A 14,575-nucleotide genomic window follows, 5' to 3' on the forward strand; every position below is an offset into this window, starting at 1 on the left:
CTTCACTATGGGCGAGCCTTTAACATAAACAACGCCTTTGATTCCACTGTTTATTACCTTTGTGGTAATATTAGTTTAATACCGCAATGAGTGGTATGTTACCGAAAAGGCAATAGAATCTTGCCTAAAAGTAATAGAAACATACCCGTTGAATTTCGGGTGTATAAAAATAAGTTTTTCGAATGAAAAGTCACACAACTTATACAAAAAAACTGAATTTCGCTCACCTCAGACAACAGGTATCTTTGAGTCATGTAACACTGGGTAATCTTGATCCCTAACTCATTAACCTCACAAATACTTTCTAAATCTATAGGAATAGTAATAGCTACTCACACAAAGTTCCTGACAGTATCAATTGAACTAAAATGTTTTTTTTTCGCGAACGAACTATGATATAAGTTCTTACAATCTAGAAAAGCCAGCCAAACAGAACTGATTTACCGCAAATTTCTGACTTCACTTTCCACTGTGCTTAAAGCTTGTCGTGCATCTAAAAAGGTAATCTTATTAGTCATTTTGTCAGGCTAGGTGGTTAGTTTAACTTTCGTTTCTATTAGGCATACTGTGCTTTGTTTGTTTATCCCTAGTGTGGAGTAGAGATAATAAGCATTCTTACACCCTTTGAAGTAATATGCTGAGACATCGGGATAGAGTGCAAGAGAGCGAGTAGGGTTTGGAAGCAGGCTTGCGAACTGCTAACATTTATTTCGACTGGTACCTACACGGTAAAAAAACTTTACCCATTTTATGTATTCAAATTGCCCATTTTCGGAAGTTATTCGAGCTGTCAAAAAAATGGGTATTTTTTGTTTCTAACATTTGTAGTGAGTACTTTTTATCCATTTCACAGCTACTCGATGAGGTAATGGCAATGGGTATATTGATCTTGATAATGGGTGAAAAATCCGTAAGCATTATTTCAAGCGAGTTTACCTGCAAACTAAGGATCGTAGTGGAACCTGCAAATTATCGCCCTGCATCGGAGTCCGTGGCGGAAACGAAACATTTCGGCGATGCTCCGAAAACAACGTCTGTTTAGACTACTGAGGATGTTGAAAATATGCGCCAGTACGGCATTTTTAGAGCAGCCAAAAGATCCACCAGCCATCAAAAATATATCCAGTTGGCGGTTTTATTTTGTTAAGTAATTTTAAGAATAGGATTTCTATCTAGATTCCTATACTTTTATAAGGAAACAATAATGTGAAATGAATGTTATTTTATGTTTTTTTAATTCAGAAATAATTCTATTGACAGTATTTTTCATTCTGGCGCGAATTTCATGAATGGGTATTTTTTACGCATTTTGTTGTAACAGTTCTGCGAAAAATAATGGGTGAAACATACCCAGGTTGACGTACAAGGTCTGTACTCATTTATGGGTACAAACGCTTTACCCATTTAATGGGTTATTCCACTTTTATTGAAAATGAGTAGTTTTCTACGCATTAATGGGTACTTGATTTTATCAGTGTAAGACATCACAGTCACAGCCAGCGGCGAGCCCAGCTGCCGAGCGCTGCTATAGCCGTTCAGTGTCTGAATGAGTGCTGTGTGTTACCGTGAGAGGTATGACACACGCAAGCGAATTAGGGTACAGTCATTTCGTAGCACTCTTGTACAGAAGCCGAAGATTTGGCTGTTTCTGAGTGGCGATGTACAGTAATGTGCTCAGAAGGTAAAGTCAGGTGCTTCGGGAATGTTACGAGTTAGAGATGTTGTGACAGCCGCATATCTGAACTGTTTTGCCATCCATAACCGTGATGTCATAACATTTTCTCCCGACAGCTTGGAGAGAATGTTTTGGGCAATATAGAAAGAGGAAGTGCCAAAATAGAGTGGGGGAATGGTCAGCTATTATTTATTTTTTGTTGGCGATGCACAATTTGATTGTTTAAGGGGATTGAAAATAATCTAAGATTATTTTCTTAACCGGTATGTGTCCAACAAAAAACTCCTTCAACAGGCCGACGAGGGTACCCTGGTACCCACAAATTGAAATCCTCATAAATATGGCTTTCTTTAACCGATTTGGACACTTTTAGACGTTTTGGATTAAGGAACTCGTCCACTTTTTGATTCAGTAAAATTGAACCGGATGAATGGACTTGGTTCTTGGTAATCCGGATTTTCCGGAGTAATGTTCCAGTACTAGGGTATGTCCTAGCTGTAGGAGTATCAAAACTCTTCAAATTGTATCGGAAGTCTGCTATTTATTGTTAGGGGTCCATATGGCAATTTGACCTTGGAATGGCGACTCACGGCCCCACGGGAATCTGCTCCGGAATGTCGAGTCCAGGGTCATACCACCAAATGGTCCGAAAACCACGAGATACAGCATACTGAAGCAATTCCGTGAATTTTGATACCCATATTGCCAGCATTCCATTGAAATTCACAAATAGTATCCCAGAACGGGAACATGCTTCCGTGGGGAGAGGGCGTCAAATTTGAGCAATTTTTGCGTTTTGTAATTTATGAATGGTCTCCAAGTCGTATGAATTTGAGGAATGATTTAATTTTTTATCTACTTTGTTCACTTCTGTGCAATGTTGCTGTAATCTTTTCGCATTATTTTGTATAAATTACAGTTAAGGGTTTCTATTTATTTTTCTATCGTATGATTGCTCTGTTACTTATATTGAGATGAGAGTTAAACCAATTATACACATGGAGTGGTGAATCCATTCTCAGTATATTCTTATCTAAACCCTACCCATTTGAAACCGTTGGTTATCATCTTTGTTTCACATATTATCTCAAATGGGGTGCTCGTTCAAGTTACTATTTCGCTTAAACACATGTATTCGATAATTAACAAGCCACTTTTGTTACTTATATCTTTCTTATGAATTAAGTAAAGGGATGAATACCAATCTACACGAATTCCTGATCGTTAATTGATACGAAATATTGTTTCGTGTAAGTTGACTAGATTGGCTAGCATTATGTTGCGTGCTATGTTATTTCTATTCAATTTCCTCAAACATTGCCATTATCTGTTGGGGTAAGGGGTTCAGCATGAAGAAAAAATACTTTTTTGCAAATTTTTTTAGAACTTTTCGTGAAGCGAATTGATCAACACTTTTGTACATTATAGTGTACCATTTCAATAACATGCTGTAATTTTTCTATGCAAAATATCGACAAACGACTCGGTGACGAAGCTTTTTGTAGAACGTCTCTGGAAAAAAACATGATTTGCGGTGTTACTTTCCATTCAAAAACTACTTAACCGATTTCTTTTAAACAAATTCTAGGTAAAAATACCTAAACCCTACGTTGAGTTTTTAAGCTATTTTTTGATTAAGGGGGTGTTTACTCATAAAAGGCGGAATTTTTCGTCAAAAATAGATATTTTTATTTAAAGCTAGCTAATACCCATCGCGCGTTGCTGCAACTTTCAACGAAATAGGTGGAAAACACAATTTGTCCCGAAGCGCCATCTGGCGGGCAGATAATCCCCATTCAATAGCACACAAACACGCTCCACCACAAATGCCTACCATGTATGAATTTATATGGCGTTTGTTATTGTTATTGAAATAATACATTATAATGTACAAAAGTTTTGATCAATTCGCTTCACGCAAAGTTCTAAAAAAAAAATCGCAAAAAGTGTTTTTTTCACGCTGAAACCCTTACCCCCGTAATCTAAGTTACTCCAGGCTTTTTTATCGTTAGGTGAAATCAATTTCTTTAATTGTCGCAGTCCAGTTACGGTACCCCCAATTGTTGTTTATAGCTGTGATCTCCCTCTTCTTCAGCTCCATTTTGAGGGCACTCGATGAAAATCCACAGAATTGTTCTGGTCCGATAAAATTAGTGGAAGACCCTCTTCTTACTAACTCCTCGGCTTTTTCATTCCCTGCAACTCCACAATTTCCAGGAACCCAGTATAGATTGACAAGATATTTCTCCGCCAATTGTCGTAGTGCAAGGATGCACTTCAATATTAGTTTTGAGCGACATGTAGGAGCTCTTAGGGCAGTGATTCTCAACCTGGGGTCTGCAGTCCCCTAGGGGCCGCGAAGTCATTGTCCGCGAAGAAAAATATATTTTCCGAGTGCAGATTGGAATTTCAAGTCTTGTTTCCTAACAAACTGAAAAAAACATATTTATGGCATACAAAATCGATGTTTATCCGTGGGGGTCCACAGCAAACCCAGGGCAATTTCTAAGGGGTCCGTGGTATGAAAAAGGTTGAGAACCGCTGCCTTAGGGCATTTAGTGCTACTTGACTATCTGAGAAAATGCAGATATTTGAATACTGGTATCTTCTCTTGGCATTTTGGGTACCCTTGCCACAAAGATAAAAAATCATTGACAAAAGACGTTGATCCCATCTTTAGAGATTCAAAAATATTATTGCGTTGAGACAAGCAATGAAAAACGTGTTTCTAATAGATAAAATCTCCCAATTTTATGCATATCAATATCTGGAGAAGACTGAAATTCATTTCAGTACTAGAATATTATTTTCATATTATTCAAAACAGGATGAAATCATGAGAAATCACGGAGTGTTCATTTTAAACGCAAGATGTTTTTCGTAATCCAATAAGGTTGCATACCTTTTCTACGATGAAAAAGTGACAAAAATTTGAATTTCAAAGGTGATAAAGATTGATAAAGCAATGATTTTATTATATTTAAGGTATAGTTTTTTGATAGTACATTTTTCTTACCAAAAAAAAACAAAGGCAGGTTTATAAAACTTATTGGTAATTGGTAGAGCTATGGCTTTTTCCTCAAAACATTTTTTAACAGATTTGCTATGATCACGATGAAAGTTCATCATATGAACTAAAATTCTAAAACTCAAAAAACTTATTAGTATAGAAGTATTCCTCGTACCTTAACGCTTAAATAAATAAATATTTTTCAATCAAAATTTCTGCATTAGGGAACTTTTTCCTAAATGTTTTGAGCTGTAAAATTTGCATCAAAAAATTACTATACTCAAAATAAAAACTTATGCATTAAAAAGATTCGCTAAAGTACGAGAATAACTAATTACGAACAATTGTGGAAAAATTAAGAAGATCGGTTACCTAAGTTTTTGGCAATCGTAATCCAGTTGAGGGTTTCAAGTAATCGCTGCTCATGGTAAGCGAAATGCGAAAATTCTTTGTCTGGACCTCCATAAACTTTTTAAAAAATATTCTCAAGGCGGTGTACTTTCAAATAGTTTTTTTTTCAATTCTATCAATATAAAATAGATATGTAACATAGTTCCGAACTCTTTCACCACAGGGTTATTTTCTTTATATAATATCGTGCAAATTGCAAGTCGAAACTAACTACCATATGATGTATCAGTCCTTGCTGATGTTTAAAATTTATTTTGAAAATTTTACTATGATTGAACATTTTCGGAAAAAAATCATGGTGAAATTTAACGTTACTTACGTCATTTTAATCCACTCGAAGATAAAAGAAAGCATGGGGAAAGAGTAACTGTTTACCACAACTGGTCTATCTCGGACTCGGGAGAAAAAGACAGCTTACAGAACAGAACGAACATAACATTCCCAAATGAAAATGTTATGAGATCCATGACATTTCCAGTCGCTGCTGCTGCAGTACTGGGCAGTCGGCAGCTGCCGCCAGTTGTGTTGTCTGCTCATTCGTGTCGTTCTCTGGTACATTTCGCAAGCCTGTTTGGAAGTCGTAGCGATTGCGATCACTGGCAGTCAAAGTGTAACTGTATCCAAGAGCGGATGAATAAAGCGTGGCTAGTCACACGGGCCGAACACAAAAGTGAATTCTTTTAGCTGGAATCTCATCCGAAAGTACCATCTATCTGGGTTAAATTCTACAATTTGGCGTAGCTGGTACGATTTTACGGTGAGTATTTTCGGATCACGGACTGAATTTGAATTTTAGTTTGACGATATAAAGAGCATGAAATGAAATGTGATTTTTTCTTTGTGTAAAGAAGTTTTTATCATTATTATCGTTCGATCTTGTCATGTGAAGATCTATGTCAAAAGATTGGCTGTCGAAGAGTCAAAAATAAATGAAAAGTTGTGCTTCGTAATGGACGCCAAAAGCAAAGCCAAGAAATGGTAGGCAAAGCTAATTGTGTGAAAAGAATCGTGAAGCAAAAAAGAGAGATATGAGAGCAGAGAAAAAATGCGAGACCAGTTGAAGACCGTAGCGCCCCGAGAATTTGGGAAAACGAAAAAAATGCAAATCCTGTTGATGACTGAAGTGCGTACGAAAGAGAAAGATTCATGACAAGTAGATAATATTTTAAAAAAAACTGTCTTGATCTCTGTATGTATTTGTGACAACGATTTGAATATTCTCACTACATTCTGAGCAAATAAAAAGTGAAATGATTTTGTATTTTTACCATTTTTGTTAACCATTTTTTGTTAACGACCTATTGAGTCAATTTGTCAACAGTTGTTACGGCATTTAATTAGCAAGAGACTGGAAGGTGAAGTATATTTTTCAATATTTAGAGCCATACTACTCAAGGGAGAGCAAGGAGTTGAAGGGAGAAAGTTTAGAAAAGCGTGGAAGGATCATATATGCAAGCTTAGAGCTCACCGGCGACTTAACTTTTTGTCTGCTACCGTAGGAGTCAGGGTCTTTGACATTAGTCGCAAATGCTTAGTGTGGAAGTTTACCGTGACTTAACTTTTTGTCGGTTCCGACAGCATGAAGTAACAAGTTACTTTACGCTTGTCCGGACATGCCGTAGACTCAGGTGATTCGCATTTCTAAGAGATCATACTAAATATCAATTTAAAGAATTAACTGTGCAAAATGATGTTTTTATTATTCGGGATTTTCAATCACAACAATGAATTGGATAGTATCCCAATCAATGCTGTCATCAAATGATTTGTCACTCTCAAGGCGCTGCATCTACAGTGTTCATTTTTAATCCAAAGCTGTTTTCGGCTATAAATTCTGAGATAATCACGGTTACAAATGTGTGTACTTTATTTTGTCAAGTACTACTGTTTATATCCCCTGTGATTGCTACGGTCAAACGTAGCAAATTATGTGAATAAATCATCGGTTCAACATAGGTTAGATTACGTTATAAAAATCAATATTCACTGGAACTCAATCCTAAAAATTTGTTAAAAACTCACCCGACTTTTCAAACACGACGCAACGCAAAAAAATAATATAGCAATAAAAAATCCCATCCCGTATTGCAGCGTCGGTAAAAACAACACTCCAAGCGAACGTCAGTTTCCGAGCGGGGCACTGTTGAAACATGGTAGCGAAAAAGTCGAACAGCGCGGAGCAAACAAAACGAGAGAGAGATAGAGAAGCACCACTTGCAGTCTGGGCGCGCAAGCGGCCAAGCTAGTAGTAGGTAGGTACATCACTGGCTCTTCAGAAGCCAACTATCATAAAACAAACATCCGTTGCGAGTTGTTTCGAAAAGCGCAGCTAAAGTACCCCTGTTTGGCGGGTCAATATTTTTGCACTTCGGCAATGACGTAAGCGGGGCAACAAAAAAAAAGTTGTACATCATGGGAAGGGAGATACCACAGCAAAATCTGGGCACCATTAAATTTTCCGTTGTGTTTCGTGTAGTGAACATAAAAGCATTCGGATGCATCCAGAATAATTTGGGTTTTTGTAACTCGCTGCGATTTTCAAGTTAAAGATGTTAGATTTTTGATGCACGACTGAACTGTTGTAATTCCTTTTTAAAGTCAATGAACCCTAGCTAAAACACATCACGAGACTGAAACTAGCACCGCATCGCGGAGTTTCATTTTCACGAAACTTTAGAAAACGTCAACATTTAATGGTCCAATGCAGAGCTTCCTCTTGCGAAAGAGAATCCTATTTAATGCTAATAAATACCGCTAGAAGGATGCCGGAAAAACTCAACGGCGTCGACGAAGTTGTCGGTAAACGGAAAAATATTATGAGAATTTACCCTATCCGTCTATCGCGGACAAGATGAAAACTCGTCAAACTAAATTTAAAACCTTTCCACTAGGCGTGGGCCATCGGGCACTAGCATGTCCACCCGAAGGATTTTGATAGGCAAGACGTGGAAATATTCACCAGACAGCGGAAAGTTGCGTTGAAAACAAAACCGGGATCACATTTTAGCAGAGCTGGAAAAAGTTTTGACGCCGCGGAGCGTAGGAGGAAGGGGGTTCTCTAACGACTGGCAAAACTTTAAGTTTTAGTTCTCGTCACGTTGTTGCGCTATTGCGGGATAGTACCGGGCTCGACTGTTCAAGTGAAACTTTCAGCACCGTTACACTCTATGGAAAAATTGTTTATAAGCCTGAATACAAAACTATGTTGGTCGAAGGTTGCTGCCAGCACTTTATTGGAGAATTTAAATGCAACTGGAAAAAGTACTTGATACGCTAATGAGAGCGGTCAGTTCTCCTGTAGAGTCATTTCAGTATGGTTCAAAACGGATTTTTTATCCAATTATACTATTGAAATCATCATGCTAATTTTTGTTTTTGATTTTATATTAGATGGGCTCTGTCTTGATACTTTTTTACATTTAGATTGTAGAGGTTTTAACCTTAGGGTTATTTGCCACTTTTTGGGTTAGATAAATCTCGAACCGGATCTCGGGACCGTTGGTGACAATTAAAGCGCGTTTTATCCGTTTTCGCCGACGTACCGCGATTCGCAAAAGTGCGCCAGTTTGAGACAAACCCTCAAGAGTAAGAAAAATTGTGCGTGATTATCCACAATGGACTCACTTGTTTGCGGGAGAAAATCGCAGGAATCACGATTGGATCGTATAAAAAGGATTTTAGCTCGGTTCCGAGCAAGTGAGGAGCTGGACGATATAGACATCCAGACTGAGCTGGATAACCTCCAAGAAGTTTGGAGCGGGTACCTGGCGATCCACGGACGGATGGTGGAGGTATGCAAAGACACCGAAATTGATGACCTTCTCGATCAATTGGCCAATTTCGAGGAAAACGTCGTTTTACTGAAAAATGGATTCAACAAATTGCTAAAAAGGATGGATTTCTCGTCCACTCAGCACGAGGTCCCGCTCATGCAAAATGGCACCGACGCCATTCGGCAACTAGCACAACAGCAAGCAGAATTTTTCCGCCATTTGTCATCCAATTTTGCCTTTGTGCATCAAGCTGCCAACTCGAGCACCGCTGCAGCAAGTGTTGATCAGAACGCACAGATTTTTTCTGATATTAAACTACCACGCATAAATCTTCCAATATTTAGCGGTAACATTCTCGAGTGGCCATCGTTCTACGATTTGTTCGACAGCGCTGTTCACAAAAATCCGAACCTAGGCCAGTCAGAAGCTTTATTTTTTGAAGACCAACCTCGCGAAGCTGGGTCTTTGATTTCTCACCTTAGGATCGAGGACGCCAATTATGCACCCGCGCTTGCCAAACTAAGGAACAGATACGATAAGCCACTCGAAATAGCTGCACAGCATATACAGCGCTTTCTGGGCCAACCATCAATGACGTCTCCATCCGCCATTGGATTGCGCTCTCTACACGATGTGTCTGACGAAGTTGTTCGAGCGCTCAAGGCCATGAAACGTGAGGGCCGTGATATCTGGTTGCTGTACATCCTCGTTGATAAACTGAATCCCGATACGAAACAGTTGTGGTTCCAGAAGAAGGCTGACATGACGGATAAAGAAATTACGCTGGACAGATTTCTGAAATTCGTCGATTCACATAGCTGCGCTTTAAAATCTATGCAACCAAGTCGTTCGAAAACATCCACAACATTTTTCATGCCGCCCGCCAAGGTTCAACCAAGAACACCTACACTCGTATCTACCAACCAACATGTTTCACATACGGTCTGCGGTTACTGCGCCAAATCACCGCATCAGTTATATCAGTGCGTTAGTTTATCAACACGACGGCTAATGAACGCTTTGCCTATATTTACAGACAGAAGCTCTGTCAAAACTGCCTGAAACTACATGCCGGCGAAGCGTGCAAATCTGGTAGCTGTAGGAAGTGTAACCAATTCCATCATACTCGTTTGCACGAAGCCTTCCACCCACCAGCCGCTCAAACTGCAACTAGCACGTCATACGCTATGGAGCTTTCCGGACCCCATTCAGTGGTTCAATCACTGGATTCACATCTCAACCTGACAAATGACCTTGTCGATACTAACGTCGTCCTGCTGACAGTTACAATTAACGTCCAGGACAAAAATGGGAGGCGCTTCGCTTGTAGAGCAATTCTTGACTGCGCCTCTCACACCAGTTACATAACCACAGATTTGTGCGATAAGTTGGGTCTATCAACCGCTGACGTCGACTTTTAATTTGGTGGAATTTCTGGAACCTTTGGCCATGTCAGTAAGGGTGCATTAGTGACGTTTAGCTCACGCTGCTCGGAGTACCAAAACGTCATTCCGTGCGTAGTTTTCGATCGTATCACGTCCGAGCTACCCATAAAACCGGTGGACATCAGCAATTGGCCTATTCCCAGTTCCATTCATCTAACCGATCCACGCTCAAATCAGGAACCATCAAGCTCTGCCTAGAGAACCGGTTGCCTGTCCTTCAAAACACCAAATTAGGATGGGTGGTTTCAGGTGGATACGAATATCCCAAACAATCGGCAGAATCGAGCTTACCATTATGCTTATTGGCTTCTACTGATGATCTTCTATCGAAACAGTTAAAACAGTTCTGGGAGCTCGAAGAGTATGCTAACACTAAACCGTACTTCAGTAACCAAGAAACACAGTGTGAGGATCACTTTCTGAAGCACACTACACGCAACGATTTTGGACATTTTGTAGTGCGTCTTCCATTCCTGGGAAATCCCAATACCTTGGGCGACTGTAGGGAAATGGCAACCAGAAGACTGATCCATCTTGAGCGGAAATTGAACAAAAATCCGCAACTTCTGGAACAGTATCATGCCTTTTTGCGTGAATACGTCTAATTAGGACATATGTCGTTGGCTGCACCATCGACCACAAGACGTCCTATCGTTCTTCCTCACCACTGCGTCGTCAAGGAAGCTAGCATAACCACGAAATGCCGTGTGGTCTTTGACGCTTCCGCTAAAACCACCAGCGGGAAGTCCCTCAATGATATTCTTATGGCGGGACCAGTTCTGCAGGATTCATTGATTGCCATACTTCTTAGATTTCGCTTTCCTACTATCGTTTTGACCGGAGACATCCAACAAATGTATCGCATGGTGCTGCTACATGAAGACGATCGCGACTACCAAAGGATTCTCTGGCGATGGTCGAATGATGAACCCATGAACGAGTATCAACTAAACACCGTGACATACGGCACTAAAAGTGCATCATATCTGGCTACGAAATGTGTGCAACAGCTGTTACTGTCCTTCCGCGAACGATACCCTCAAGCGGTGGAGAAGGCGTCCAAGGGAACATACGTTGACGATCTTCTCGTCGGTGCAGACAACATTGATGAAGCCAAGCGCCTACGCAGTCAACTGTCGGATATTTTCGATCCTGGCGGTTTTCACCTACGAAAATGGGCGTCTAACGATGCCGCTGCGCTAGAAGGTCTTCCAGAAACAGATCGTGAACTGAAGATGCCCATCGAAATCGACGACTCCAATACCATCAAAGCCCTCGGCATTCACTGGCAGCCGTGCAGTGACGAGCTTCATTTCAGTTATCAGCCATCACAGATCCTTCAGCCCACAAAACGAACCATAGTGTCGCAAATTGCCAGCCTATTCGACCCTTTGGGACTACTCGCAGCAATCGTTGTCAAGGCAAAGCTGGTAATGCAGCGACTATGGGAGCTGAAGGTGGCCTGGGATGCTACTCCCCCCGGTGAGTTGGTACAAGATTGGTTTGTTTTTGTGCAAAATCTTTCGTATCTCAATTCGTTTCAGATTCCTCGAAGAGTGATTGGAGCTCAGTGGACAACGCATTTGCTCCTGCACGGCTATAGTCATGCTTCCGAGCGGGCTATGGGTGCGTGTGTATACATTCGCTCCATCGACGACGACGGCACCATCGCATCGCGCTTGCTGAGCGCTAAATCAAAACTTGCTCCAATGGAAAACGGTAGGACGACATTACCATGACTGGAATTGTGCGCTTCGCACGACTAATAAAGAATGTGACAAGCGCCATCGATCAACCCTTGTTCGAAATACGAGCCTGGACCGATTCCGAGGTTGCACTGGCCTGGATCAATATAGGTGCATCCCGATGGAAGAACTTTGTTGCCAACCGAGTGGCAGAGGTCGTAACATATTTACCAGCAATCAGCTGGGGTCATGTCGACACGCATCTCAACCCTGCAGACTTGATCTCACGTGGGATGATACCGGAACAGCTGAAGGACAATAAGCTCTGGTGGGTTGGACCGCCTTGGAATACTAAATCAGGACATGACACGGCAAGCAAACAACTGAACACATCTCAACAGCAACAAATCAACAGATACTATCCAAACCTTCAGAAAATGCTTCGAGTCACTGCCCGCATGCTGCGTTTCCGTTGTCGGGAGTCAAGGCAAACCACAACATTAACTCCCAAGGAGTTGAATCGTGCCCTGGAAGTCTACCAAAAGCATGGTCAACAGCAACATTATTATGATGAACTTCAACGTTTGCATCAACACAAAGACGTAAAACGTCAAAGTACACTGTTTCAACCTAAACCGTTCCTGGATGAAAGGGTACTTCTCAGGGTGGACGGTAGAATTGAGCAATCAAATCTACAATATGACACTAAGCATCCACTGTTACTACCACGTAACTCCATCCTAACTTTTCTCGTGCTGCATCGTGATCACATCATGCACCATCATTGCGGACCGCAAACACTGCTAGCAGTATCTCGAAGACGGTTCTGGATTATACGTGGTCCCAGCGTCGCTCGCAAGGTCTATCGTCAGTGCATTGTCTGCGCTCGGGCTAAGCCGGCCCCGATCTACCAGCAAATGGGGCAGCTGCCTGCAGATCGCGTTCAGCCACATCCACCGTTTCTGATTACCGGCGTTGATTATGCTGGTCCAGTGAGCATCGTTGGGCGCGGAGCACGTGGTGGGGTGCCGAGCAAGGGATACATTGCACTGTTCGTGTGCTTCTCAACAAAGGCGGTTCATCTGGAAGCAGTATCGGATCTCAGCACTTCCGCATTCTTGGCAGCGTTCACTCGGTTCTCCAGTCGCTACGGACTTTCAGCCAAAATGTTTTCAGACAACGCAACAAATTTCAGAGATGCCTCTAAGCAACGCCAAGAGCTCTACCGCCTCATAAATTCCGCAAACCACAACCAATTGGTCGCCAACTTCTTGGCAGATAAAGGTGTAGTCTGGAACTTCATACCCGCTCGGTCACCACACCACCGTTGACTTTGGGAGTCTGCGATCAAAGGCGCCAACACCATCTAGGGAAAATCACAGGCAATAAAAACTTTACCTTCGAAGAATTGTCCACTCTTCTCACCCAGGTTGCAGCAACAATGAACTCCAGGCCAATTACACCGATCTCCAATGACGCTCATGACCCTCAGCCATTGACACCTGCACACTTCCTAATCGGAAGAGCTCTCACAACAGTTCCGGAAATTAACATGCTGGAGCGTCAAATTAGCTCATTGTCTCGATGGAGTTAATTTGAATCTATCGCAAAAGATTCGATCCCGTTGGCAGCTCGAATACGTTCGCTCGCTGCAACGTTTCACGAAGTGGCAGCAATCATCGCCTAATATCGCAGTAGGTGATTTTGTAATTTTGGTAAAGGACGACGAAAAACCGAGGCATTGGCCGCTAGGGAGAATTTTGGAAACCTTCCCCGGACCTGATGGATTAGTTCGTGTAGTGTCGGTCAAAACCGCCACGGGAATCACCAGACGAGACGTAAGACGGTTGCGAGTCGTGCCATTAGACAAAGACGAGTACGTTCCGGGAAGACTTGGAGCGGAAATTCCTAATCGTAATTTGGTGGGCGGTTAATGTCGGCACGAAATCACTGGATGGGCCCCTACGAGCGACTAGATCAACTACCCGTTTATCAGGTACAGACACAGGAAATCACAACATTATACAAATTTGCTTTTTTTACCCACTAATTTGTTACCACTACCCTTGCATCTTGTGAATAAAATATTACAGTGAATTATACCATCGAGTCGTCAACACGCGTTTTTTTACTCCGTTCGACAAACTTTTTTCTCTCGGTTTCTTTCGCTCGCGGTTTTTTCGGACTTTGGCCGCAACAGGTTCTTTTCAGAACTCTTTTGGATGGGGGTCGACTGTATAATGGTTATGTGTTTGGCTATACAGGCTTTGATTTTCAAAAACACTATTTTTTCTTCATACTAATTTTAGGTCCATTCGGTCCTTTTCCAAGGATTCTAAAAAGAAGTTTATTATCCTTGTCAAGTGGTTATTACATTGATTTTTAATGTTATTAAGCGATAATGTGTGTTCTGTTGGGTGGTTTCTCGTTTTGTATTAAGCATCTTTTTGTTGGAAGTGGTAAGTGAATCGAAAGCAGTTACGTGAAAAAAATGCCCCCAGAAACGAGATTCGAACCCGCAACCTTTGAGACTCTGGCTCAACGCACTAACCCTAATGCTATCCCTCGGATATGAT

General features: G+C 41.4%; 2 protein-coding genes across 2 annotated transcripts; both read left to right on the forward strand.

Annotated features, from left to right (window-relative positions):
- The first annotated feature begins 10,928 nt into the window (after positions 1–10,928).
- Positions 10,929–11,917, forward strand: LOC131680856 (uncharacterized). The gene is made up of 2 exons (XM_058961569.1): positions 10,929–11,796; positions 11,859–11,917. The coding sequence occupies exons 1-2, from the start codon at positions 10,929–10,931 to the stop codon at positions 11,915–11,917; spliced, it is 927 nt and encodes a 308-aa protein (XP_058817552.1).
- Positions 11,918–12,049: 132 nt separating this feature from the next.
- On the forward strand, positions 12,050–13,330 carry LOC131680857 (uncharacterized). The gene has a single exon (XM_058961571.1). It carries the CDS (start codon positions 12,050–12,052, stop codon positions 13,328–13,330), a length of 1,281 nt encoding a protein of 426 aa, XP_058817554.1.
- The last annotated feature ends 1,245 nt before the right edge of the window (positions 13,331–14,575 follow it).

This window comes from Topomyia yanbarensis, chromosome 2, assembly GCF_030247195.1.
Source record: "Topomyia yanbarensis strain Yona2022 chromosome 2, ASM3024719v1, whole genome shotgun sequence".
NCBI classification, from domain to species: domain Eukaryota; kingdom Metazoa; phylum Arthropoda; class Insecta; order Diptera; family Culicidae; genus Topomyia; species Topomyia yanbarensis.